Source organism: Lagopus muta, chromosome 9, assembly GCF_023343835.1.
Source record: "Lagopus muta isolate bLagMut1 chromosome 9, bLagMut1 primary, whole genome shotgun sequence".
In the NCBI taxonomy this organism is placed as follows: Eukaryota; Metazoa; Chordata; class Aves; order Galliformes; family Phasianidae; genus Lagopus; species Lagopus muta.
This window is the reverse complement of record NC_064441.1, coordinates 3,378,722-3,405,574: the sequence shown is the minus strand read 5'-3', so window position 1 is coordinate 3,405,574 and position 26,853 is coordinate 3,378,722. Positions and strand designations below refer to the sequence as shown.

General features: G+C 40.8%; 2 protein-coding genes across 3 annotated transcripts in view; one reads left to right on the top strand and one right to left on the bottom strand.

Moving 5' to 3' along the window:
* Positions 1–12,047, bottom strand: part of SERPINI1 (serpin family I member 1) — a 38,224-nt gene extending 26,177 nt beyond the window's left edge. The window contains exon 1 of the mRNA XM_048955418.1: positions 11,938–12,047. The gene's annotated coding sequence lies outside the window, so the exon portion shown is untranslated. The remainder of the gene's footprint in view (positions 1–11,937) is intronic.
* Positions 12,048–12,134: 87 nt separating this feature from the next.
* On the top strand, positions 12,135–22,784 carry PDCD10 (programmed cell death 10). Of its 2 annotated transcripts, none has more exons than XM_048955419.1 (8): positions 12,135–12,332; positions 17,813–18,025; positions 18,776–18,829; positions 19,921–20,038; positions 20,619–20,745; positions 21,086–21,164; positions 21,446–21,528; positions 22,303–22,784. In XM_048955419.1, the coding sequence occupies exons 2-8, from the start codon at positions 17,930–17,932 to the stop codon at positions 22,382–22,384; spliced, it is 639 nt and encodes a 212-aa protein (XP_048811376.1). In that variant the 5' UTR covers positions 12,135–12,332; positions 17,813–17,929; the 3' UTR covers positions 22,385–22,784. The 2 variants fall into 2 exon arrangements, with proteins under 2 accessions (XP_048811376.1, XP_048811378.1); XM_048955421.1 differs by having other exon boundaries at positions 12,135–12,345.
* Positions 22,785–26,853: the final 4,069 nt, after the last annotated feature.

Below are 26,853 nucleotides of genomic sequence, written 5' to 3'. Positions count from 1 at the left end.
AAAACATCACAATTTCAGAAAACGAGTCTCATTTCATTAACTGAATGAAAACATGACATACCAAACAGCTTTTTAATCTACAATACAGTATTGGCTTCAAACTCGTAAATGGAACCCAGTGTAGATCGCATTTGTGTAACATCACTACTGCAAAGAGTGGTTATTCACACATTAACAGCACTTAGATCAGAATTAGTTTCTCATCACAAAGGAATAAGACACACAGATAGCCTCAGGAAAGAACGGCATTTAACACTAGCACTGGAAGTAGACATTATGCCCCAATTACAAAATGGAAATTATCATTAGAAATATTATTTGATGCACTCGCATTGTTTCTTCAGCACTTTGCCACTCCAGGGTCTGTTCCTACACCCAAGGCAAGCTCCCAGCCATGGGTGAGATTCCAGTCAGCTATAGTTGCTCCAGTACAAAAATGCATACATCAGACCCATCAGGACAGCCAAGACCTGACAGGCAGCACAACTCGATTAACCATTGTACCATGATAACTCAAGCACAGCAGTGTGCCAGCCAGCCTCCCTGGGCCACCAGCAGCTCTGGCACCTCCTGTGCTGGCAGCTGCTCTGCACGCCGTCAGGGAGCTGGGCTGGCAGAGCTGGCCGAGCCATTGCCACCCACTAACAGAGCTGTGCTGGCAGAGCTGCTGCAGCCATACAGGACATATGAAGGACTGCTTTTGAAACCAGTAGAGTTGTTCTGGCAAGCATGATGAGACTGACAGAGCCATCATCAGTACAGAATTCAAATGAAAGCAGCTGTAAAGCTGATCCTGTGCAGAAACTTGAAAGGTAGCTTAGTTCTGAACCAGCAAAACAGAAGCGATGAAGAGCACATTTAACAAAAGACAGCAATCATTAAAATTTAATACTGTTACTATGAAACATTCACAGCTTCATGTATTTCTTTAAGATACCATCACAAAATCCATTAAAAAATAGACTTTGTAAACAACTAAATAATCCGGATGCAAAACTCAGGTAGCAGGAGCATGCCTTACTACTTGGCATGAGGGGAAGCTCCAAGCAAGGCACACCACAGTACTTCTGTTTTAAAAGTTAAGAGATGCTGATGACTAATCATCCTAAAGCTATGAGAAACCTGAAAAGTGCACCTGTAAATCAAAGTTCAAGTTACCCTTCTGCCTAAGGTCAGTTCCAATTCTTAACTCTAAGGCTTCAGCATTACTATCACTTGCAATGCTAGTGCTCATCTACATGCACATACTCACTTTTGAGTTATTTCCATGATTTCTTTGACTGAAAGCTACCAAGCTGATATCCCCCTTACTTGAGACCAGTTTTGCAAGCATGTAGAAAGGGAGCAAACAGGACACCAGTACAGACAATTTTTCAACTTGTGGTACATGGTCAAGGAGAAAAAAAAACAGCTAGCTTGAGATAGCGAATGGAATTGCCACTGAAATGCTCACTTCTTTCTCCACAATAGTCAGTTCCTCCATCTCTCTCAGTTCTCTGCAGCCATGCATTTACCACATTAAAACAAGACCCGATAATAACCTCATACTGTTCAAACTGGATAGTTGAGCAAGATATGAAGAAAATTTAACATCCCACGTCTCTAGAATTGTTTGGGGAATACCTGAAACATCAAGGGATCAGTGAGGAAATGGAAAGGAAAAGGCAAAGGAAAACCCCTCCTTTGCAGGTATCCTATCCACAATAGACAAGATGCCCTAACCAAAGAAAAAAGCCTCAGTTAAAAGCAAAAAAAAAAAAAAAAAAAAAAAAACTGACATAAGTACAAAGAAAACATCCACATTCTCATTCTAACAGTACTGTTTATCCTGGCCTTTGAGACCTATAGCTGATGATAGATCACTCCTGGCTCACCATGGACCAAACAGCTCAGCTTAGAGTCCAGTATTCAAGCTGTCCCTAGAAGGTGGAATTTGGCTGTGAAGATCACTATTCAAGCCTCAGTGATTCATGTTTATGAGAACTGATGCTGTTCCAAGTACCCTCTCTATGATGGGCCATTTAAACAAAACACAAAGAGCTGAATTGGATTTAATCTTGCTCCCTCAGAGCTTGCCGCACAGAAGCCTGGCTCACATTAGATCCAAATACAAATGCTGAAGCCATTCACAAGACTAAAAGCAAACATGAAGCACCCAAGAATTCACTGGTTCACATCTGTATGATCTCCCCAGGGCAGTATGAACTTCGTTACAGAAAGATTTCTGTACTTTGACAAATCCAGCCCCTTACAAAATTATCAACGTGTTCCCAACACACAGTGAAAAGTGAGGGTTGATATCTTACTCTCTACTCTGCTAGAAACAACTGCTCAATTTTCAGCAAGTCATAAGTATTCCATCCCAGACATCCTATGGCAAGTTAATATTCAGTTCTGGCCTGCTATGAAGTATAATAGCAGTCTATAATAGAAAACATGGGGCTATGATTCATGCGTATCTACTTTTTTTTTTTTTCCATTGGTGGGTAAAAGCACAAAACCCTCATGAAAAAAATCAGGTTCATCATAATTAGCTTGGCTTTGAAAAATTAACAGGCTATCCAAAGTTCTTGTGCCTGTCAGTATCTCAGTTGTCAAGCCCTCCTCAGTTTAGGTCTAAATTAAGGTGTTAAATAGCTGAGGTGGGCAGCAGCACCTGCAAACAGGGGATTTTGACCCATTTGTGCCATCAGTTCCATTAACAGACACAGGAGATAGTAATCTTCAATCAATATATTTTCAGCAAACTCATTAGCCAACAATCAACTAGAACACATTGCCTCATACAGACCTCCTGCAGTCAGTGCAGCTGTTGCAAAGCATCACTGGAAACAGATTTTAGTTACTCACTGCAGAACAGCCATTCTACGGGTTCCCAATACATCCCACAGTGTGAATGGTCTCATCCCTACCCACACGAAGTCTCTTAACCCTTCAAGAACCAAATCGTTGCACATAGAGCTGTAATAGTTCCATACTTGCTGTACCTACTAAATACAACATTAATGATACAGGTGTGAGCACACATTTGTCAAGGTAAGACTGGCATCCCCATCCAGAAATTAACAGCTTAAAAACTTGCCTTCCATGATTCACTGAGTTTTGGCAATTGTTACCATTATTACTGTGTACTAAGAAGGGCAAGAAAGGCCTAGTAAGGTAATGGATTAAGAAAAATACTTTTGTTTCTAGAAGACATATCACTGAAACACAGCATAAAGACTTCATTTGATGGCTAAATTTCGGACCACTATTTTTTAATATTAAACACCATTAAATGCTGCTTGTCTCTGAAATGCCTTCCATCAGCTTAAATGAACTCATTGTTTATGAAACTAATCTTTACCAAGATTTACAAAAGTAAAAGGTATAAATACCATTAGGAGAACACATACACAAAACACCAAGTTCTTAAGATTACTCCTTTCATCACAAAAACAGGCTATTTGAAGTGAAATTCAAGCATTTTCTACCAACAATAATGCAACAGTTCAAAGAAAGAGTCTAACCATCCTTGGTTGCTGAAGCAGGAGAAAACTAAGATCTGAAATGGATATTTTCAAATATAAGAGACCAGCAAGTGAAAGAAATACTGAAACAAACTGCCTTATCTGTAATAATATAAAAAGCCTGCTTGCAGCTTGATGCTTGTACCTCACCAACACAGTGCCTTTATGTGCTACTGAGGTTGTTCTTCTGAACTGTTACTGAAACACCACTAAGTTACTTCTACTATAATACTGACAGTCTCATCTTCCTTGTTCTGAAGGTAAAAAAAAACATCACCATAAACTGGGACAAAGTTGTAGACTGGTAAATCAGAGAGATGGTAAAATCCTAGCATTTCATTTATAGGAAGAAATTCCACAAAGAAATTCCATACCTCCCTTGACATATAAGCATAATGGTTATACATTGGTTGCTCCAAAAGTAATGACTCCTATTGATTTCATGGGAACTTCAGATGCAAGTCTTCCAGTAAAATAAACACACAGCCTTTGACATGCTTTTATCAGTGCAGCAGTTAATCACAGGTGAACCTGATTCAGGGGCTACAGCACAGCACTGCTCAGGCCAGAAAACACACTGAACCAAATTAAAAATGTACCATGAAGAAAAATAAGTGATTTCCCTAAGTATTTTCATAGCTTGTATTAAGACATCAATTACCATAGCTTGTCTTTTAAATTAATGATTCATAGTGATGGATTATTCATGCAAGTCAGCTAGCTGAACATTATACTTTGACTCCAGGGAAAAGGTATAGCATGTCTTAATTAACTTTCTTTTGAGTAAGTTAGAAAACAGTCAAACTTTTTACTTCTGTAGTCAACCAACTAAAATGTAAGAATACAAAAGCAGCACAGCAGCTGAACATTCTCAGTAGTCTTAACAATTCACATATGAAGCAAACTATAGAGCTCAGAGGCAAGGTGCTTGTAAGGCAGTTATACAGGGCTGTCTAGTTGAAAGAACTGACTTCAGATCTACCCTATTTAAGCACAGAGATGATGGACATCTCATGTCAGTGTCTCCTGTCATAGGCACAGCCCTGTAAGACTTCAAGGATGGAACAATTTATTCCAGAAGATTAAAGTGTTTCCACTATTGACTGGAATGGTTCTCAACACTGGATTTTTCCTAACAATGATAATACGGTGTTCTCTTAAGCTGATAATCTAACTACCTCCTTGAACATAACCAATATCATTATAGACTTGAACAATGCATCAATACATAGCAAAACAACTCTACTTCAAGCAATCTCTTGGGCTTTCAATTTGTACATTTCAGACAGTGTTATTCAACCTCTGTACCAAAAGACTTGCAAATTAAAAATGGAAAACAGATGACACCGTTTACCCCTAAAGTAACATGAATCACCTAATATCTCAAGATCTACAGCAAGATGCTCCAGAATGGTAAAAACAGTCATACTTGATGAATATCAAGGCCACTTAGTTGCTCACACAGCTTACAGATAACACAGTGTTGTCTGAAATATTAAATCCATTCAACTATACCTTTAAAAAGTTAATACTTAATGCCTGACAGTAAGTACTTATTTTGTTAGGAAGTGCCTGTTTTCATTTTATACTGGAGAAATACACATTGTTAGACTGAATGACTTGTTTTCAAATCCCTTTGTTATGGGCAAGGAAAGTTTATTTCTTTAGAACTAGGTTATCTATTGATAAGTAATTGAGTAGTAACTCACGGGTGAGATAAACACAGGATTATTCCCATTAAAAAGAAACTCCTTTAGGAAACAAGGAGTAAATATCAGTCCATTTCTACCAATCCTGAAGCAAAAAAACCAGCAATGGATATGATACAACACAACTTCCTCTTTAGGGCTTTCACTACAGGTAGAGATGAATCCATATAAAATAGACACAGCTCCAAGTAACCACTGCTATATACAGGTTTGAATTTATGTTGGTTGATTCTCCTTGCCAATATGAATATTTTCTTGTTGAAAAATATCCATCACAGAATGACCTCAGTTGGAAAGGACCTTGAAAATCCACTAGATCAGGTTCCCAGAAAAAGTCAAATGAAACTACCACCACATGGGCTGAGGAATCAAGGGGGGCATAGAGAGTACTCAGCATAACTATGAAGTGTTGGACATCTGCTTGCCAGTCTGATACACACCTATCACTTCAATGACTTATTTCCTATGACCAAGGGCTTGTCTTCTCAAAACAAAATGGTATTTCACACTCTATGAAAATGCAAACTCAGAAGCACACCATGTGTTGATATTATACATACATTTTGCTCCTTCACACATGAAAAAACAATGACATTGATTCCTGCATGTAAATGCCCCAAATATACGTACAGCCACCTTGTTCCTGACTCATTCCCATGGATAACCTTTCTACCTGCCCTAATTAGACACATGCTTGCTTGTTTTCCCTTAGCATCTCCTCATAAAACTAATATTCTGCTTTCTTCAGTATTTCAGTGCATGCACTACAGGGAGAGCAGACTGAAACTGCCAGCTACAGATGATGCTAAGTAGCTTCTGTGCAAGCAGAGACCCAAAAGGTTCCAAATCCACATGCCTATTTGTGCTACTATGACATTTTCTTTGCCTCAGAGATACTGGGGAGGACTAATGAAAGGCTCTCCTATGGGAAGGAGAGAACAAGCATAGTTGCAGCATGAACTGAGGAGCTGCTTTCAGACATTAGTGACATGTGCCTGTCCCCAGGACAAACAGGAACACCCACAGCCCCGAAGCACCACAATGGCTCCATGCTGCTCAGACATGCTTTTATTAGCAATATTTCCTCACGCCCTGCTGAATTTCAAGCAGCCATTTAAGGATGCTCTTCACATACCTGTCCCATACCCTGGGAGCTGCGGAGCAGAGGAAGTTCGATATCAGCCATTCTCTCATTCCTGAGATTTTAAACACTTTTTCAGGGGAAGCTCATCAGGCAGTATATTTCAGAAACTATTTCCTGTTTATGCCAGCAGCAACAAAATCCTTCCTATTAACTCTAGAAGTCAATTTCATTACATTAGTATGAAAACAAAATCATAGCAACAGAAGACCAAAACTGTTCATTTAAGACCTCAGCTCTGACTCTCCTACAATCACATCACAATTGATAGATGTATGTTCTTTTAACACTGCCTTATCCAATTCTCATTCACTATGATTTCTGTATTCTCAAATCCTTAATTATGTGGCCTTCAGGGATAACTTCTCTCAGGGCAGATGGAAATGGTAGAACATGAAATACGTGTTCATGACTTCTGACTGGGAGAATCACTGCTGGCATCACAGGACAAGAAGCTAAAGAGGCACAGAAGCACGCATGGTGTTCAAACAAGGTCCTCATCCACATTAAGCTGCAAGCATGAGAGGTTTATAAAGCGTTAAACTAAAAGGCTATTCTGCGATCTTCAATTCAAATGTCACTTTTGTCAAATATTATCTGAGGCTATTTTAGAGGCACTGAGTCAGCTTTGTTTCATTATAAAACCAGTTGCTGCCTGTAAAGTTATTGTGAACAAACAATGCTACTTAATAAAGAGGTTCTCAGTTACCATATGCATGTACGCATGCTTTACAAAACAATTACTACAGTGTCTCATAATTTAGTTAGAGAAGTTTATTTCTCTTGAGTTCTTGTAAGAATCATTAGACACCTTTTGGTTCCCACTAATAACTTGCACTTTTGCAGACATCAGCATTTCCTCCTCCTGCTGTCTGAGTAAACTGAAATTAACAAGTCAACAAGCTGACATATCTACAGCAAAAGCGACTTGGCTTTCCTGTCTCCTCCCCACTTCTCATTCCCCTTGGCTGATACAGATATCGCTCACCTGTGGGCTTCACCACTACTCACAACACTGAGACCTACCCCTCTTTCCTTCACACCCAAAGGATCTCCAGTTGAAAACCTAGTATTACAACAAGCTCACTGTCTCTGGGCATAGGTTTTGATTAATATTTTTAAATAGTTTAGAAACCAGATCAAATGCTTTTTGCAAAGAAGTGAGAAAGAAAACATGAGTTGGTTCAGCAAGTTCAAATTGCGATGTGAAATACCCGATCATTAAATGCTCAAAGAGCTGCTTTAGATTTAGAAGTGGAAAGAAAAGTATTCCAAAAAGGCAGTTTTAGTTTGCCAATTAAAAAAAAAGACATCTTAAATCTTTAAACCTATTTTCTTTGTAGCTGTAACTTATATAACCAAGATGCACCCAGGGAAAACTGGGGCAGCGAGCATTACCTTAGACAGGAATGGTTGTTACTGAAAAACAGCATTTTGCTCTATTATCAAGGCAGGAGGCAGCCTCCAGTGCCTCAGTGATCATGAGGAATTCAGACAGGCTGACTTCAGTAAAGTACCCATGCTTCCAACATTACTCTGACATGCCAAGATCAGTTAAAAGATAACATTATGAAGCGGATGTCCAAGCTCTCTAGCTTACTCTAAAGTTCCTTAGCAAGCCAAGGGCTGCAGTGGTATCTCGCTCAAGCAGCTCACTAGATAGAGTTCACATCTGGTACAAGCATTTGAGCACATCTTATTGTGAAGCTAATCAGTGCTTTTAAAATCTGAGCAAAATTCAGTCAATTCCAGAATTAAAACAAAATCTTAAATACGTTGTCACAAGAAGTTGGAAAGCAGGTGATGAAAAGGTGCCCTTCTCATGCAAGGAAAACCCCAAGCCCCCTCCGCAGACAAATGCTCAGATAACAAAATACATGAAAACAAATGAGCTCAGGAACTGAAGGACTCGGGAGATCACTCTTAGCTAAGAAGCATTTCTGTTTGTATAAGCAGGAAACCTCACTGAGCACTTTTTCTATTTGGATAGAAATGATTTTTCTAGAAGCCTGCAGCCCACCAGTCTCAAGCCATCATGAGGTCAAACTTATCCTCAGACACGCACAGCAGATTAGATATCCTTCACATTATTAAGCAACTATTAGTTTAGCAGTAACAGTAATGATGAAAAACTGCAAGGCTGGAGAACAACCAAATCAACAGGAAGGTATCTCTGATTAATAGGCAGCTATTTGGTTAAAACTGAGCACAACCACACTGCTCAAATTCCTTCCAGCAGGAATACACATGTAACTATCAGTTGTCCCTCCCAAAAAAAACAGCAGTCTTAAGATCTGAGAAAATATTCTTGAAGAATTACCATATTTAAACACTCGACAAAACCAAAAATTCTTCACAGTACAGAAGGTCAAATCTTATTAACCAAAAGCAAGGTGCATATTTAACTAATTAGCTTATATCAACAAAACACTCTTTTCCCATCTCATAGCTAGAGCTGCTTTGCAATGACTCTAGAAGACCAAGAAGAACGTGGATAACTCACACAGCTTTTATCACATTAGCCACACTCTGCTGTTCTCATAATCATTAGCTTTGAAGTGTATTAAACAAAGCAAAATGTGACCTTAGAGTTGATATTTTTATCACACCACATAAGAAATTGCTCTTATCAGACATTTCAGGTCACCAGAGGAGATGCAGCTCAGAATTACCCACAACACAAACAGACAAAAGAACACCACTGCTGCCCTGCCAAGCAATGCCAGGCAGTGAGCACCCTACCAGGGAGCGCTGGCTGCTGTTAAAGGCTGTGCTACAGACACCCAACATTGGCTTGGCTGAAGGAGCAACAAGAAGTGGATTGCGTGTATGAGATGAACAGGAAAAATGGAGGCTCATTAACAGGACGCACAGGTTATCTTACCTACACTTACATTTAGTCCTACCCAAACGCTAACAAAATCCACAAGCCTTCTGACATGCACATGACTAAAAACACTCAAAAGAAATTGAACCCAACTATTTTGAAGATGCTTCCAAATTTAAATCAACTACTCTGGTCTTTAAAGGTACAAAGTTACCACTAAACAGCTTACTTCATAGATGTCCTACCCCTAATATCTGCCCATCACTTTAAGTATTAAGGGTTACCTCCTATATCAAAGAGAAGCAACTGTATAAAACAAGGAAAACCAGGCGATTTTAAACCTATGTTCCTTTAAACCCATGTTCCTATGCCAGTTTTAAAAATATTTTTAACTACAGAGTCCTGAAGTCCTGAACACAGGACTTAAGACTCTGTTAATTCATGTTCAAACAGTGACTTTACAAAGACAGAATAAAGTACTGCCTGCACAGAACATGGACTGTCAAGTTATTTTAAAAGACACTCAAGCACATCAGAGATGCGTCTTCATAGACGAAGAGCAGTACAAACTCCAGTTGGAGAAACAAGTAAGACAGTGCAACAATCAGAAAGGTCAACACAGTGGAACAGCAGTATAGGAACACAGTAGCAAAGGGACTAATGCAAATGAACAGCGTTACAAAGGAAGAGCGCTCACCCATCTCTAAAGGCTTAGGTTCACAGGAAAAACTCCACAAGGGAGGAATCTCCAAACTGAGATCCTCCCCCAGTGGCACGCAGCCCTTCAATGAAGTCTAAAAGAGGGGCAGTCAGATTCGACCCCCTCTGGTCACACAGCTGAATTGCCTTCACCTGTGCACCAAGGGCTGACCAGGTCCTTTCTCTAGGTGCTCAGTGCTTCAGGCCATGACTCAACAGATATCATGCAGATACATTGGTTGGACAACATTCTGAAGACCTTGGAATAGCAAGAGCTTGATGCAAAGAATCCTACCAGCACCAGCTCCTCTCCACTGCTACATTTAGTCATACAACAGAAGCTGAATTAAGAGACAGGTAAACATATGACATTTACACCTACAGAATAAGTGGGGGGAGATTACAATGACAGAATGCTCAGACATTCCTGGAGCTCTGCTGGATGGTCTGAACATGTTCTTCTATGACTGGAAGAGGAAGTAACAGAAGACCTACATCTTAAGAAGCACACCATAGCCATAGGTTCCAACAGAATCAAAGACACTTAACAGGTGCATTAATTGCAGGCCATTTTCAGAATCAACTTAAGCCAGCAGCACAGTAACTCAGGATTTCAATAGACCAACACATACACAAGATAACTCATAGTTTCAGAAAAATGTGAGTAGATAAATAGCAGCTTTGTAAATGCTTTTGTATACACACGATGAAACTACTTACCAAAAATAATGAATGAGGTGAGCGAGTCAAAACAAATTTTAAAACCTAAGCCAGATTAACCTCACCACATGACATCATGTTTTGTTACCTCATAGCTGCTCTGTACAATTCCATAGACAAAACACATCTCAAAGTAAAAGCCTTTCCTCCCTACTGTCACCTCCTGAACAGCCATTCCTCACCACACTCAACCAAGCTACCACTCTGAAAAATAAAAAAGCTGAAAAAATAATGAAGTGGGAAATAGCTTATTGCTAAAATAAAATCTAGAAAAGCATTATAAAGTATTATTAACTCTATGATTTCAAATAAAATATTAGCACCAGCAGGACTGCAGCTTTGTAACTTGGCTTTAAAACCACCAAGAAGTGAAAAATATCATAGGCATACATACCTCAACCCACACTATGACATTTTGGTGTCTCTCACCTAAATTAACCAGCAAGGCTTGCTGTTGGACTGAAGCACTGATTGCATCGGAAACAGAAAGAAAATAATTGAGGAACCCAAACAAACACTCCACGCACATAATAAAGCACTGCAAATCCAGCACTCGTTTTCCAGCATCCTTCCGTACCTTCGTGCAGATGGTGGGCACTGGTACCATGCATGGGCAGCGCACACAAGGCTCTGCTCCCACACACAGATGTCAGTGCCTTCCACTTCAACACCTCGGTGCTGCAAGGAGATGCAGCCGGCATTCGGGAGCACCGTGATTTACCTATTTATCACCTGCTCGCACTAAAACCCACGCGCCTCGTTAAAGTCAAACGGAATATGGTAAAGTTGCACACCGATACATCAGGAATAGAGAAGTAAACCCAGAACCGAGCTGCGTTTTGACCAGAATTCATTTTCAGAGCTTCCCAATAGCGCAGTTAACAGAAAACACAGAAAGTAAGGCGACCGCTCTCAAACAGCCCACATCGGAGACGCGTGCAGAGCAGCACCGAGCCAAGCACCTCAGCACAGGGCTAGGGCAGCAGCCTCGTTCCATTACGCTCATCCCACAGCCGGGACAGAGTGTCAGGATACCGCAGCGTGGCGGATGGCACACGCAAGTAGACAGACAGCAGGTGCTGGGACAGCGGGAGGCTGCGCTACCGCTCCTCTCTCCCACCTCCGTTCGCTCCCCACATAGCCCCGCACCGCCCGCCGCCTCCCCTCAGGCGCTAACGGTCAGCGCGGCGCGAGCGTTCCTGTCCTCCCCTCACAACCCAGAGACCCTAGGCGCCTCACACAGCTTCACGCTACGCAAACAACGAACCGCAATCCCCCCCACAGCACCAACCGCAACGCCGGTACCGACAACAACAGGCTAACAGCGCTTACCCAGCTCAGCAAAGAAGCTCAGCAGCACCACCCCCCTCCACGCTCCACCGTGAGAAGTACTGCCACCGCCGCTGCCTGCGCCGGGATATGCCCGCCGCGCCCCGCCCCGCCCCGCTGAGGCCCCGCCCACTCATCCAGATCTGAGCTCTGATTGGATACCCTCTGCTCCTCCTCTTTCCTTTTCCACCCGCCCATTTTGCTGCTGCGTTGCATTGTGGGCTTTGTAGTTGAGGGGAGCGGACTACGAATCCCAGGGGCCTGCGGGGCTGCCGGTTAGTTCCGGACAACGCCTGGTGTGTGGTAACACGGCGGACGCTTCCTTCTCGTAGGGCTTCCGGTACCGTGGAGAAGCCCCTCGGAGCTCTGTGGGCTTTGCGGGGCGGAGGGGAGCTGAGGTAAGGGGGTGAGGTGAGCTCTTCATCTTCTCTCTTGGACTGGGTGTTGCGAGGATAAGGGCACGTAGAGGAAGGGAGAGGACGGGGGTCACTGGCGTGTTTGCGTAGGGCCCGGCTTTTCCTTTGGGGCTGTGCTACGTTAGAAGCGTAAAACTCTTTCGGGCATGGGGGCCGGGTAGAGGCGTAAGAAGCGCCCGCCGCAGGTGAGCGTGGTGCGGGCCTCGGCCTTTTCCTCTCTATTGCGGGAGCGGCCCATCAGCGGCGTGACCCAGGCCGAGGGCTCGTCCTTGTCCCCGTCCTTCCTGCTCGGGGCCCTCCTGGAAGGGTAGGGCGGCAATCCCCGCCTGGAGCCCCTCGGCCGTTCCTGGCAGCGCTAGGCCCGCCGTGTATTTGTAGCCCAGCCTCGTATTGCTGAACGGCGCTGATAGGGCCGGGCCCGGCTCGCTCTAGGTGGGGCCTTCCGCCGCCCCTGAAGGCAGAGGGAGGAGAGAAAGTGCCTGTGAGCACCGAGCTTTGGGCTGGTGTTGGTGCTATTATGTGATTAATGAGCGATGAGTGTCCGGCCTTCCTGAGGCTTGCCCATGTAGGGGGCACGAGTATGCTGCTGAAGCCTTGGGGCAGGTGGATGTGTGCTTGTTATCAGACGGACTGATTGCTGAGCGCTGGTTGTTTACCCATGGCGATGTGTTATTGTGTTTGGAACTGTTTGTGGCTTATCTGTCAGTGGTTGATAGGGCAATAGCAACTGAATGGTTTTACTTTCAACTTCCCAAGGAGAAGAAAAAGAGCTTGAAAGAGAAGCAAGGATGTGTTGTCTTATTCTGTGCTGTATTGGAGAAGAGAAGGCTTAGGGAAATCTCTTTGTAGCCTCCTAGTACTTAAGGAGAGCATATTAATAGGTGAGAAACCACCTTTGTATGTGGGTCAGTAGTGATAGGACTAGGGGGAAGGGCTTTTAAAACATAAAAGAGAGATTTTGGTTAGGACTTAGGGGGAAATTCTTGGCTCAGAATGGTGGGGCCCTGGCACTGCTGTCTGCAGTTGTGAGTGCCCCATCCCTCGAGGTGGCCAAGGCCGTGGATGGGCCCTGGGCAGCCTGAGCTGGTGGCCCACATCGGGGCTTAGGGCTGAGTGGGCTTTAAGGTCCCTTCCAACCTAAGCCATTCTATGAAAGCCAAATATTATTCGTTGGGCTGACGAATGAAATTAGGGCCTGGTCTGGGCAGCTGTGGTTTCTCATGCAATAGGCAGACTCAAAAACAAAGTATTTGTATTAGAGCATATTAAAAAACTTCCATTCTGAATTTCAGACTGCGAATGTACTGTAAGCCTGATTTCAGAATAGGTTTGGATTTTTTTAAAGTAACTGTCTAAAAATAGGCATCTTGGGTTTGAGTTTGTGCAACTTGAATTAGTCACACAAATTGGCCTCGCAATAACAAAATGCACAAGCAGTTATGCTTTGTCAGAGTGCATTCACCTGGAAGTGGCTGCAATAAATGTGCATGCAGGTATTTGAGAAGTGCATGTTTGCTCTTGGCAAATTGAAGATGCTTATTAAACTTCAGTGCTATTTTCTGATAATACTCATTTTGCATCTCTTTAGTGAAGCTGCTGAATATAAGAGTCAGCAGAACACAGAACCTGTACAGTAGGCAGCCTGTTTTAAGTTTCTGGTTGTCTTCGCTGGTTTTAGAATGTGCAGGTTGTTATCATCACAGCTGCTCTAGATGCCAATTTCAGTGAATTCAACCACCCTGTCCACTAGTCACCCAGGCTCTAAAAAAGATAAGTAGCTCATTATCTGAGGCACAAAGGCTTCAAGCACATACATTGTTAGAACAGCATATTGGCCATGCACAGTGGTTTTACAAGTGGAGGCGAAGATCTTTGCCTCTGAATTTGGGACAGACCTCAAGTGAAGTGTTTGTTTTTACCTCCATATTTCTTACTGAGCTTAAATAAGTTTTTCTGATAACTCAAATCTTGGAGGATTTTTTTCTTAACACAACCTTCTTGAATCCTCATTACAAGAAGTGGAGCAGAACTTCTTGGTAATGGGGATAATCTCTTTCTATAGGAGCAGAGCAGTGACTTCTGGTTCTGTCCTAAAAGCCAGCCATTGAATTAATCATGCAGGTAGATCAGTGCCTCAGGCCTTCTTCCTCTTAGTAGTTGGCTTAAAAACAAATAGCATGAATACTTTAAGATTTTCTACATCTGAGATAAATGGAGCCTTGAGAATGGAATAGAGACAGCACCAGTGGTGTGGGTAGGTGACATAGCTGAGGAGTGAATACAATTTCTCTTCAATTCTGCTACTTGATTTTCAGTGCCTGTCAGAAAACAGCATAGATGAGAGAAGCAAGCTTATATCTTGGGCACTGATAACAGTAGCTGTACATTTTTGGAAAATGTGGAGTTTCTTGCTTTTTGTCCTTTTTGCTTTACAGGAAGTTTATGTGAGTGTGGGGTGTTGTGTGGCTTTTTTCCTCGACGGTTCAATTGAATGATTGAAAACCTCATTGGGTGGATATGGGGGGATAAGTCTGTAACAGAATTCATTGAAATTTGTCTGAAAATGTGCTGGTTTTGCGACTACTGAATAGTTGGGATAGTCTTTTGGTGCTGAAACATTAAAGGTTATAACATAAGTTTTGTATTGACAGTGAAATTAGATTCTGTATTAGTTATTCTCTGGGAACAGGGCTCGATGCGTTTGGCTTAATGCTGAACAGACAGGATTAGATTAGCTTGCATCTTAGCGTTGTTTTCAAATTTAAATTCTCTTGACACTCACTATATCCATCTTGTTCCTTGTCTCTGATGATTGATTTCATCTGATAGGGGTGAGGCATGGCTTGTAATTACACATGCTGGTGAACAGGCTACATTTGAATCTGTGGGATTGCTGCGTAAAGAAAAAAATCTTCTATGCAGATGATATTTAGCAGTCTGTCTTTTCCCATAGCTCTCACAGTGTATCCTAATTTCTCCTTGTCTTTTCCCTCAGACCAATTAACAGATTGGCCAGTTGAGTAACACCCTTTTTGCATCTAACAGCAGTTTGCCAGGGCTCTCCATACCATGTGACAGCGTGTGTTAGAATGGGTCACCTATTAATAGGATCTTATTCCAGCTTTTTTGAATGTCAGGAAAGCCCCAAACAGCAACAGCATTTGAGGGCTGCTGGTCTATCTAATAATTCAGCTGAATAATGGGGTTAATTACTGTTTTGATGGTCTAAATTGTATTTGAGACTTATTTCTGATGCTGCCAACAAAAGTCTTTGATTCTTTTGCCTGTTTTTTGTGTGCACGTGTATTTAAAAGCACCTCTTGTCCTCAGTCCCTTGAGTCCTCTGTGATAATGTGAATCCAGGGTTGATTTACCTTGTTTGAGGAATGTCTGTGCCTGCTAAAGAGGTAATGGATGGTGTATAATTGTTTTTATATGGGGTGTTTAATGGTACCATAGATTAGTAACAGTAGCTTATAGCTCTTCAGAAAATGAGTCTTTCATGGTAGTCCACAGTGCAATAGGTTTTCATTGTCGTAAAAATCTATCATTTCAGTTAGTCTTTTATTTTCTACCTGGATACTGCTATCCCATAAAAACACTGTAACTATGTCTAATGCTTGCTTTGTCCTTTTTTGCCCTTCTGCTTCTGATCAAAAATCTTTGGGTAATGTTCAGTGATGTTCAGTTACCTGCTTGAAAAGCTTGCTCTGACAGCACAATACTTTAGATAAACACTTGCAGGCAATCTATGAATGCTGTCTTCTGTGATGCTCCTTTGTGTGCTGTCTTGCTTGAGTGTTTATCTTACTGAGCTTCCAGAGACACAGAATTAAAGAGGAAAGCAAACAGCTCTCCCTCCACCCTGCCCATGACATGGCAGAGTTGCTGGTGCCAGCAGTACGCATGTGTAAGAAATGGGACAGCTTGTACTTGCACTGGTGGAGGAAACTTGTTCAGACCAGTCCCCCCCCCCCTCTTATGGGCGTAGACTTGGCATCAATTTGTATAACTTGGAAACAAATGGTTTAAAGATGTTCCCATTTGGGGGAAATGATGAATATTCACTTGTGTTCTTCCATGTTGTTGATAAATGCATGTAAAATAGCTGCTGGTAGGTAGTAAACAGAAAAATAAGTGAGTCTTGATCTGGAATACCATTCATGCCAACATAGCTGTACATTCCTTTATAAGGACCCAGTGAGTCTGCTTATGTGTCACACTGAAGGTTTGAATCAAGAAGAGGAAAGATAGGAGTTTTTGCAGTAGATAATCCATGTCTCAGTTTGTATGAAGAACTGTCACTTGTTTCTATATTTACATTTAATTTCTTCTTCTTAACGTGCTTGCCCAGCTGCTGGCTATTCCTGTAATGTGACCTGCTCCTGAGTGCGATCACACTGGGCTGTATCCATACCCAGTCACATGCACACGTGAGGCATGCGTGGCATTTGTGGCCATCCGTGTTCCTCATGTGCTTACTTGGATCAATAACAAATTTCACTTCTATGTACTTGCCCTGGGCAAAAAGATTAAATGTTTTGTTATTTAAATAGTTGTGTAGGGGAGATTTCTAGCCAGTGCAGAGCAGAATGGGGAATACAGCTTGAAGTGTCTTAGCATGTTTTGTCCCATTCAAAACATTGCCAAGTGATACTGATTATTGCTGTAGTTTTTACTGTTGCTTTAAAATGTCACTCTATTCACTTGCTAAAATATCAGTAAAATCTGGTACTTGGGCATACAAATGCTGGATGTCTGAAGGTTCCTGGGAGAGAAAAACTTCCCATAGCACATTAAATACAGAGAAAATCAAAGAAATAAAAGCATTTGCATCTTTATTCCTAAATTGGACATTAGGTTCTTCAACTCAATTATGGTGTGTGAAATGTCTTAACTTGTTGAACACCAAATGTAGCTGTCTGTTACAAAGATTTCTTATGAACCATGGGGCAGCCATCTTCCTTTTTTGCCCCTCTTCATTTCTGTGTCTGAGCAATGATTGCACTATCTTGGGCACGATGAGCTGGACTGGGTGGAGAACTTCCAAAACCAAGGTTCAGTGACTGGAACAATAATTTTCCATTCAGTTAACATAACTGTTGACACACCCTGAGTGGAAAGATGACTTAAGACTTGTGCTTATATAAGAACAAAGATACAGCATTCACAGTTTTTGTATTGTGTATTGAGTGAAATCACTTGTGGGGAAATGAACTGCATAGGAACTTGCAGTGAAGATTTTGTGGCAGCATGTTCCTATAAAATACCTGCTTGTTTGATAAATTAGAATTGGGAGTTTAAAATGGCATGAAGCAGCCATTCTATACTTGCTTAAACTCATAATTCCCACACTCTGGGCAGGAACTGATGTTGTTCTGTGTTTGGTTTTTTTCTATTTGAGCACTAATCAGTCATTAGCATTTATAACTACTTGTTGGTTTTTTTCCTCTCAACACAAGGGCAACTTTTCTCAAGTTCTTCAAATATTCCTGCACGACGAGGAGAAAGAAGAAACATTTCAGTGAATGAGGAGTCTTTTGCTTCTATAGCATTTTTCTTGAGAAGTGGGACGTTGAATGAGGATGACAATGGAAGAGATGAAGAATGAAGCAGAGACCACTTCTATGGTTTCCATGCCACTCTATGCTGTTATGTACCCTGTCTTTAATGAGGTAAGCTGTGTGCTTTTGCTTTAGAATCTAGTAATCCCTTCGTGTTAGGACATCTGATGGCAGTAACAGGCTGCTTACCTTGACAGAGAGAACTTCTTAGCACCACTTTATTTCTGTGCATTGTTTCACCCTTCTTTCAAATAAATGCAGGTTCAAGCTTCTCAAAAGTTACTATGTATGTTGGCCCTGATATTATTTTAATTAGGTTTTGCTGAGGATATTAGCAAAAATGCAGGTAAGAAAGACTTTACTTGACCATGCGGTTCCTTATGAAAGGATTGTTTTGGTGTTCTTTTTTCCCTTCATCCCTGTAAATGCACACCCGTATTTTTGGGAGGCTGCTTTCAGAGCTGTTTCAGCTCTAATGTTCCCAGATCTGAGGTAGCTTTATGTGGCAAGAAGTGATGCACGGTGTAGCACGTAGCTGTGAACAGCCTGATACATTTATATTTCTACTGCTAATGGCTGTAATTGACTGGAATATTTCCATCTCTGCAAGTATCAGAGATGGACGAGATGTTCTCAGAAGTCTTCTGTCAGATTTCTGCTGCTAGCTGAATAAAAGCAAAGCATATCCAGTGCTGTTTGCTTGGATCATACTTCATATTGTTTATCCCTCAGATGAGATCAGTCTTTTTTCCTCTGTCAGTACCTTTCTTTCACTGGGACATATAAGGCAAGGCCTAAGTATTTTGCTTGATCTGTTCTGGTAACATTGAAATTGCTAATAATTCTAAACTTCTCTTGCAGCTAGAAAGAGTAAATCTATCTGCAGCTCAGACACTGAGAGCAGCTTTTATTAAGGTGAGAAGTAATTTGTATTGAAGAATGGGCATTTAAAAGTTAAACAACATATGTTGAAACTTTAAAGAACTTCCTTGTATTACCGTGTTTGAGGGATGCATCCTTTATGATCAGTAATATTCAATAACAATGAGTGTACAATTGCATGGTCTGCAAGTGTGGAACATGTGCACACATTAGTGATCAGAATGATTTAAGTATGCTGAGCAATTTTAAACAATCTTGCTTTGTCTACATTGCATGAAAGCTTTAAGGTGGCATAAATCAGTGAGGATGGGACAATAGAGGTAACAAATCCAGTGTTAATAGGACCAGATAATGTATGATAAGTGCTCAGAAGAACTAGGAATGTATCAGGCTTGGAAAACTGTTTATAAGATCAATAGGGGATTTTTTTTTGTGGATAAAAGATAAGTTTGGTATTTGGTATTTCCATTTACTTACATCTAGCAGGAAATTGAAGAAATGCTTCTTTTAATTTAATATATTCTTAAAGAATGAAGATTTAAGTATGATTCCATAATACATTTAGTAGCTATCTTTTGGGCTTTTAGCAAAAGCAACAATAAACATACATGCAAGATACACTGAGCTTTACAACCAAGCTGTGCTTTTCTGTTTCTCCACTTAGTGTGCCTGGGCAGTCTCAATTCTCAATTAGAGCTCTTCCAAGTAAATGCTCTTTGCAGATAGTGCTGAAGAGCTAAGCTGAATACAAATAACAGAGAAACTGAGATTGGTGGAAGTGGTAGTTCTACCTCAAAACACACACACTCTCATTCTTGTTCAGCATAGCATACTTTTGCGATAGCAAAACAGGTACTGTGAATACTGCTAAAGTTACAGTACAGGAGTGCAACAGCATAAAGTAGTTTCTGTCAACTTGAGTAAGAAGAGTTTTGTAATGAGAAGAAGGGTTTGTTGATAAAGTCATTCATATAAAACCACTGATGTAACCTAAGAAAATTATAGAAAATTTTCTAGCAAACTCTCTGGTGTATGAAGCAAGTTGCATTACAATCTGCTTTTGTGCTTGCAATATTATGGTTGCATTTCCAGAGCATTTTTAAGAGTGTTTTCTTACAATGCAGGCTGAAAAAGAAAATCCAGGCCTCACACAGGACATTATTATGAAAATTCTGGAGAAAAAAAGTGTGGATGTGAACTTTACAGAGTCTCTCCTACGTATGGCAGCAGATGATGTAGAAGGTAATATCTTGTCTCATGTTGCATAAGGGGTTTCTTCATTGTACTCCAAACGAGAACATGCATTGCCCTGCCTCTTTTCAGAACAGGTTTACTTTGTCTTAGTAGATTCTTTTTCAGCCATGCTGAAGAGTAGGAACAGCTATTTCTCTGAACACCTGTTTTGGAGAGATTGAAGAAACAAAGTCCCACCACCTCAACTCCCCAGACATGTTCTTGACTAAGAGGGGAAAAAAAAAGTGCATGCTTTGAACTGTTTGTGTGGGAAGTTCACCTTTTGCAGCTCAATTCAAATTGAAAGCATCAGTTATGCTGACAGGGGAGCAACATACAATAGGCTTAAAGTTCTTTTAACACTGTTTGGTTATTGTAACGTTGTCAGCATTATTTGGAAATAAAAATGGGGCTCTATTCTTTCTCCAGTTTTCAGTAAGAAAAGTTATTGTTCAGCTGCTTCTGTTGATACCTTGAAATCCATCATAGCAATGCCAGTGCATATTGTGAAGTGATGTCTTACTTAAGCTGTCAGTGGGAACTTTGGGATGAAGAACTAATGGCATTTTTCATATATCTACCTTATTAGAGTATATGATTGAAAGACCAGAACCAGAATTCCAAGATCTGAATGAAAAGGCACGAGCACTTAAACAGATTCTTAGTAAGATTCCAGATGAGATCAATGACAGAGTGAGGTTTCTTCAGACAATCAAGTAAGTACAATATTTTATATCTTTATGGAGTTTGAGGCCTGACTTTGCATTGAGAACTGAATGCTCAAATCCTGTGGGAGATGCTGGCAAAATTGTTCCCAGTGGAAGAGTTTCTCATACGTAGAAGTGAAAACAGAGCTTAACATTTATTAAAAGATCCTCATGTTAGTAGATGGTGGTTCAAATTACTAATTAGCAAGTTCAGTTCATGTCACTTTTTTTAGTGCTTGATTTCTCTATATCCTATCTGAAATTCCTTCTGTGCCACTGTTAAAAGAGGATTAAATTTCTCTGAGTTGAATAGCTTGTGGATATTACAGTGCTTTTCATTGTCAAACAGGGACATCGCCAGTGCAATAAAGGAACTTCTTGACACAGTAAACAATGTCTTCAAGAAATACCAATACCAGAACCGGAGGGTATGTGGAATAACTTTTTGATACAATATTTCTAATAAGAGAAGAGGAAGTATATTGTTTTGATCAGAGGCTGAGTAGGAGAGCATAACTGGTCAGTGACAGTGGTAATTCTCTACAGTTTTGAAGGAAGACTAGTTGAGAAAAGAAAAACAGAAAAAGAACAACCCATCACCACAGTAAACCTATTCCTTTCTCTACATAATGCTCACATACTTCTCTCTTCAATAGAATGTACTCAGCAGCATCTCAGCTTAGACTTGTTGGTGTTTTTCTTTTCTTAGGCACTTGAGCACCAAAAGAAAGAGTTTGTAAAATACTCCAAAAGTTTCAGCGATACTCTGAAAACCTATTTTAAAGATGGAAAGTAAGTGTCTTTTTGTACTAAGCTTACACACAGTGGAAAGGTCTTGTTTGCCTAACTGGTGTGCCTGGGGGGAAAGTAGGACAAAATGGGGCAAGAATTGTGTTATGCATTTACCCATACATGCTGAGAAAGACCAGCTTTGTTCAGCCTGATGTGGAGCAAATGCTGTGCTGCCTGTTGGAGATGTAAGCTTTACAGTGCCTCAGGCCTTATCAGTATTGCAGAAAATCTCAGGTAATGTCTGTGTTCCTTGTGGAATAAAAAGTAATTTGTATCTGTTTGAACAATGTGTGGGCTAAGATTAAGATACCCTGTTTGGGTGAGGAAGGAAGAGCACTAAATAAAATAGCCACTCTTACAGGTGCCATCGAGTTGGAATGCTCAGTGACCCCAAGTGTTTGAAATAAGTTGCTTCCATGTGCCTGCATGCTCAGTACTTGAGTAAAAAGTTTCTAATTCTGAAATTATCATGTTCACCTATGAAAAGAACAGATGTAATGATGTCTGCTCTGCACTTCCTTTATTACTTAAAACCCTAGAACTGTGTAATCAAGGACTGAACTTTTTTCAAGTTCCTGCCAATAGACTTCTTAGAAATAGCTATGCACATAAGTGCTTGGCAGTTGTAAGCTTCAGGTACATCATAGTATGCTAATACATCAAGATGCTTTCACTTTCCTTAGATGCTAATATGTTTAGTTATCCAGATTTAACTGTATTTATTATGGCATTCTTTGAGAAGTGACTAAAACACGATCTTTGTTTTTCTAACAGGGCAATAAATGTGTTCATTAGTGCCAACCGACTAATTCATCAAACCAACTTGATACTCCAGACCTTCAAAACTGTGGCCTGAAAACTGTATATGTTGAGAGTTGTACTTTTCAATGGTGGATAGGGTACCTTTATATGTAAATTTTAAAGTTTTGACTGTATAAATTATCAGCCTCTCTTGAGGGGCCTAATGCAGGATTTTGAATGGGATTATTGCCATCTTACACCATATTTTTGTAAAACATTGTAGCTTAATCATAATCTCACGATGAAGATTTTGCATCACTTTTTGCTATTATCATTCTTTTCAGAATTATAAGCCAAAAGAATTTACGCCTTAATGTGTCATTATGTAACATTCCTTATAAGAATTGTAAATATTTGGTGTTCTGTTTCTGACATTTTAACTTGAAAGCGGAAAACTGCGAGATGATGTATTTAACAATATTGGTGGCAAATATTCAATAAATAGTTTACATCTATTAGACTGTCTTTTTGTATGTGAACAGAAAAGCATAACTCATCTGAGAGCTGCAGAGTGTTCATTAAATTGAAAAATTGAAGCCAGTTGGCAGTCCAAATCAGTACAGAATAAGGGGTTTTCCTTACAAGGGAGGTTTTTGGCTGGGATCGGACACTAGATCAGAATACCAGAATAACTCTATTAAAATGTCTTTGACAAAGTAATAAAGAACCTCAGAAGTGAGGTGTGTTTTGTTTTTTCATAGAAACAAAATCCAAACTTGTTAATCTTTTTGTTGATGGTAAGTTAACGCTATTCATTACTATTCTGTGGTTTCGAGGAGATTACTCTTAACTTCACCCATCACTGCATATATTTACATTTAAGTATTGACAGGTTTTTTTTATATTGGGTACCTTTTGGGAAGGAGCAGGAGAAAAAAGTCTTCCAAAAGTGATGTTATTCTTATGCCATAAGGCAGCTTTTGCCAGGGGCTTGAGTCATGTGGGGCCTGAATTGAAAAATGTTGCTGTATTGATAAAGAACTACTGATTGACAGAGTGAAATCTTGTCTGTGTGATTTCATGGGTGTGTTTGGCAATTTCTAACAGTACTGTGCATTTCCCTTTGAAGTGCATCTTCATTTTGTTTTGAAATACGTGAAGTCTTTATGGAGTGAATTCCTAGATGAAGCAATTTGTAAAGCTGCAGAAGCCTGTTGCAAGAGGATCGCTGGACACTGAAGGAGCACAATTACTGCAGGATTAATTTTTCATCTATGAAGGAAGAAATGTGGTCAGGCTTTCTTCCACAGTAATTTGGTGCATTTGAGCTCATCTGAGGTAACTGCTTTAAGCAGAGTACATCAGATGGGTCTTGGAAACTGTTTGCTTGTTTAAATGATCTAGAAAAGGAGAACATTAGATACCTGCTGTCCTCTAAAACAGTCCTGCATACTGGTATGTGGAAGTGTTCTGTGATTGAAGTGCTGATTATAATGAAATAATACAAAAGCGTGAGGGAGAGTATTAAGTAAAAATGAATTCTATGGAATGTATGTTAATTTCATGATGGCATAAAGCTGTAAGCGGGACAAAGTCCTTAATCCTGCTGTGCAGGATGGTTTTGTTTGAGACACTGTGTGCTTACTAGCAAGCTGAGCTCAGTAACGTGATAAAACTGTTCTTTACAACTCATTTAACAAGTAACAAGAGTTTCTAACTATAGTGTGCTAAACTGGATGGCAGAAGAGAGCAGTGAGGAAGGAGGCAGCCTGCCTCACTGAATGTAGTGATTGGATTTGCATCTTGGAATTAAGATGAATGATGTAAGCTTAAGTCCTTGTTCCAAAGGGCATAATGAGAAATAATTAGATAAAAGGCAGGAAAAAGTCACAGCTTTTAGTGCTTGGTTTGAAAGTAGCGTTTGGTACTGGGGAAAACTGTACAGTGGCTGTAAGGAGAGACATATTAAGCTTGGTTTACTTTCTGTGAACTGGAACTAGTTAATAAAACTGAGGGTTTTTATTGTTTTGGAGTGAGGAACAGCTGGCAGTCTTATCAGCTAAATGATGACACTGTTTATGTACTTGTTCTGCAGGTACAGGTAAAAATATATGCATTTATTATGACTTGGATCCCAAACGTGTCCTGCTAACTGACACCTTGACATTAAAATCAAAGAAGCTGTGAAATGAGCATTTGTCTTCATCAGTTTGTCCTAAAACCTTTATTGGGTAAAGATACCTGGTGTAGTGCTGCACTTCAGGTATTGCAGTCAAAGCTCTGTTTTATTTGTAAACTCTGTGTTGGTTTGGTTTTTATTTTAACCTCTAAAGTAGTGTGAAGTTACTCATTGTCATCCATGCCTGGTAGTGGGAAAACCTGGAAACCTCGATCAGGTCACTCTTCTATCATGTGCAATGAATGCATATCTGGTAGTTGTAAGAACTCAGCTTTATCTTTGACCAGTTAGGGCACATCTGTCAGAATTGCATTGTGGTTGTGCACTTTATCTTCAGGTTTCCTGAGCAGCTAAGATAAGTTGCTTTCCTTAGGATTTCCAATACAGCAGCTGGTGTTGCAGATTCCTGTCAGAAAATTTATACTGTGAACGTGGGTTATAATTGATACGATACTGTTAACGTGCAGAATAAAATTTTGTATATTAATGATGTAAAGAAGCATGTCTTAAGTGCTTGTTTAATCTATGCAGCAATGTTGAAAGGCCTGGATTGATTTATGTCTGCTTTAGAAGTCTGTAAGGCATGTCAGGTGCCTGGCTTCCGTATGAGCTTCACCTTGAGCTGGAGTACAGATGTGGGTGTGATATTCATGGAAGAACTGGTTGAGGCCTCATGTCAGAACATTGTCTGATGTAAGTAAGATGGTGGGATAGAATCAGCTTTGATTAACCACTATCTTTTCATACAACCTTAGCTAGGTTATCACCAAAGTGTTTTGTTTTCGTGTTCTTTTCAAATCTTTCGCTGTATGACAAAGGAAAACATGTCTTGTTTGTTCCGCGGGTGTTATCTGATCTTTGTGTTTTGCAGAGAGACTGCATATGATTCTCTGAGTTGGGTGGGGAGTGAAAAGGGTGTCTAGACAAGCTGGCCACAAATTTCTTTTCAGATGATTCCATTATTAAAAGAATGAGAGGGAGATAAATGTAAGTGAACGTGTGAGATAGCAGCCCTCACATTTGGCACAGCGGTGATTATCACTTAGCTGGAGATGAGGCACTGGCTGTTCCATTTGAGAATGCTGCTGTGCCATGCTCAGTCTGGCTGTCTGCAGGACTAAGCAGTGCCTTCTGAAAACAGGTGCTGCAGGCAGATTCTGCTTGTGAGCTGTGGGAACTTTGCTAGCTTCGTGTAATGATTCAGTGCATTTGTTCATTCTTGTCTTTTTTCACTCCAGGGTTTTGGTTTTCTCTCTTCTGGGCAGATTTTGCTTTCAAAAGAAACTAGTAGGAAACATGTTTTGGGAAATGAAACAGAAATGAGCTGTAACCTTGGTGCTACAGCTGAAAAGATGCTCCTGGGTCATGGCCTTGGCATCTCGTTACAGAAATTCAGAAGCAGCTACCGTATGACGTTGATCATAAATCTATCAAGTTCTGTTCTAAAGCCATTTTCCTTGTCCTTATTCCTCTCGTTAGATAGCATTTTGAAACAGTATGGAAGGGGTAGAGAGCCTTCAAAGATTGAAATTAAATACCTACTACAAATTTAATTTATGATGCAGAATTCACTAATCTTGTTCACAACCAATTGTTCTCGTTCTCTTTGCTTGGCCTTTCCGTGTATGATGAGGTACCAGTTTTATGTCACCCTGGGCTTCACTGCTTAAAAATAGCCAGTCCCGAGGTGTTTTGGCCTTATCTAGGGAGAGCAGAGGTGCAGGGAATGCTAAACTGATCCCTTTGAGGCTGAGATGAAACAACTTTTCATCATGCTGTAGCACAGACTTGAAGTTTACAACAGAGGAGCTGTTGTCTCCAAGGTGGAGAAGGAAGGCTTGGCTTATTTGCAGGGTTTCCATTGAAGTGCTGTCCCTCCTCAGTGTCTCTGTCTTGCTCTTCTTCCCTACAGCTTGCATGTGACCTTATACACCTAGTACTTAATTTCTGAGCCAGTGCAAAATGGTCCTCATGAGCTGTAATGCTCACCCAGCTATGGCTGAGGCACAGCATGTGTGCTGTGGGACCTGCGGGTGGCCCCAAGTCCCAGCAAGGGTTTGGGCAGTGTGGAGGGGGAGACTGCTTCACAACTACTGCCACCAGTTTTGGTTCCTGAATGCTTGTATGCGACTGGCTTGTCTCAGCACATATTGCACGTCTCCACAATAGTTTGCAAAATCTGTGCAAGCATATGGTTCTGCTTAATGCCTGTTGCAAGGATGAGGAGCGCAGTTTGCCAGCTTTCAAAGTGTGTGCCTGCATTGCACTCATAAAAAGCTCAGGCTGTGATAACGATACCTGGACACTATCAGAGTACACGATTACAGGATAAGGGGCATCATCTCTTTCCTTCTGCCACCTTGCAGTGCTTCTTACTGCAGCTCAGGTGGTGTTCAGATGAGTAA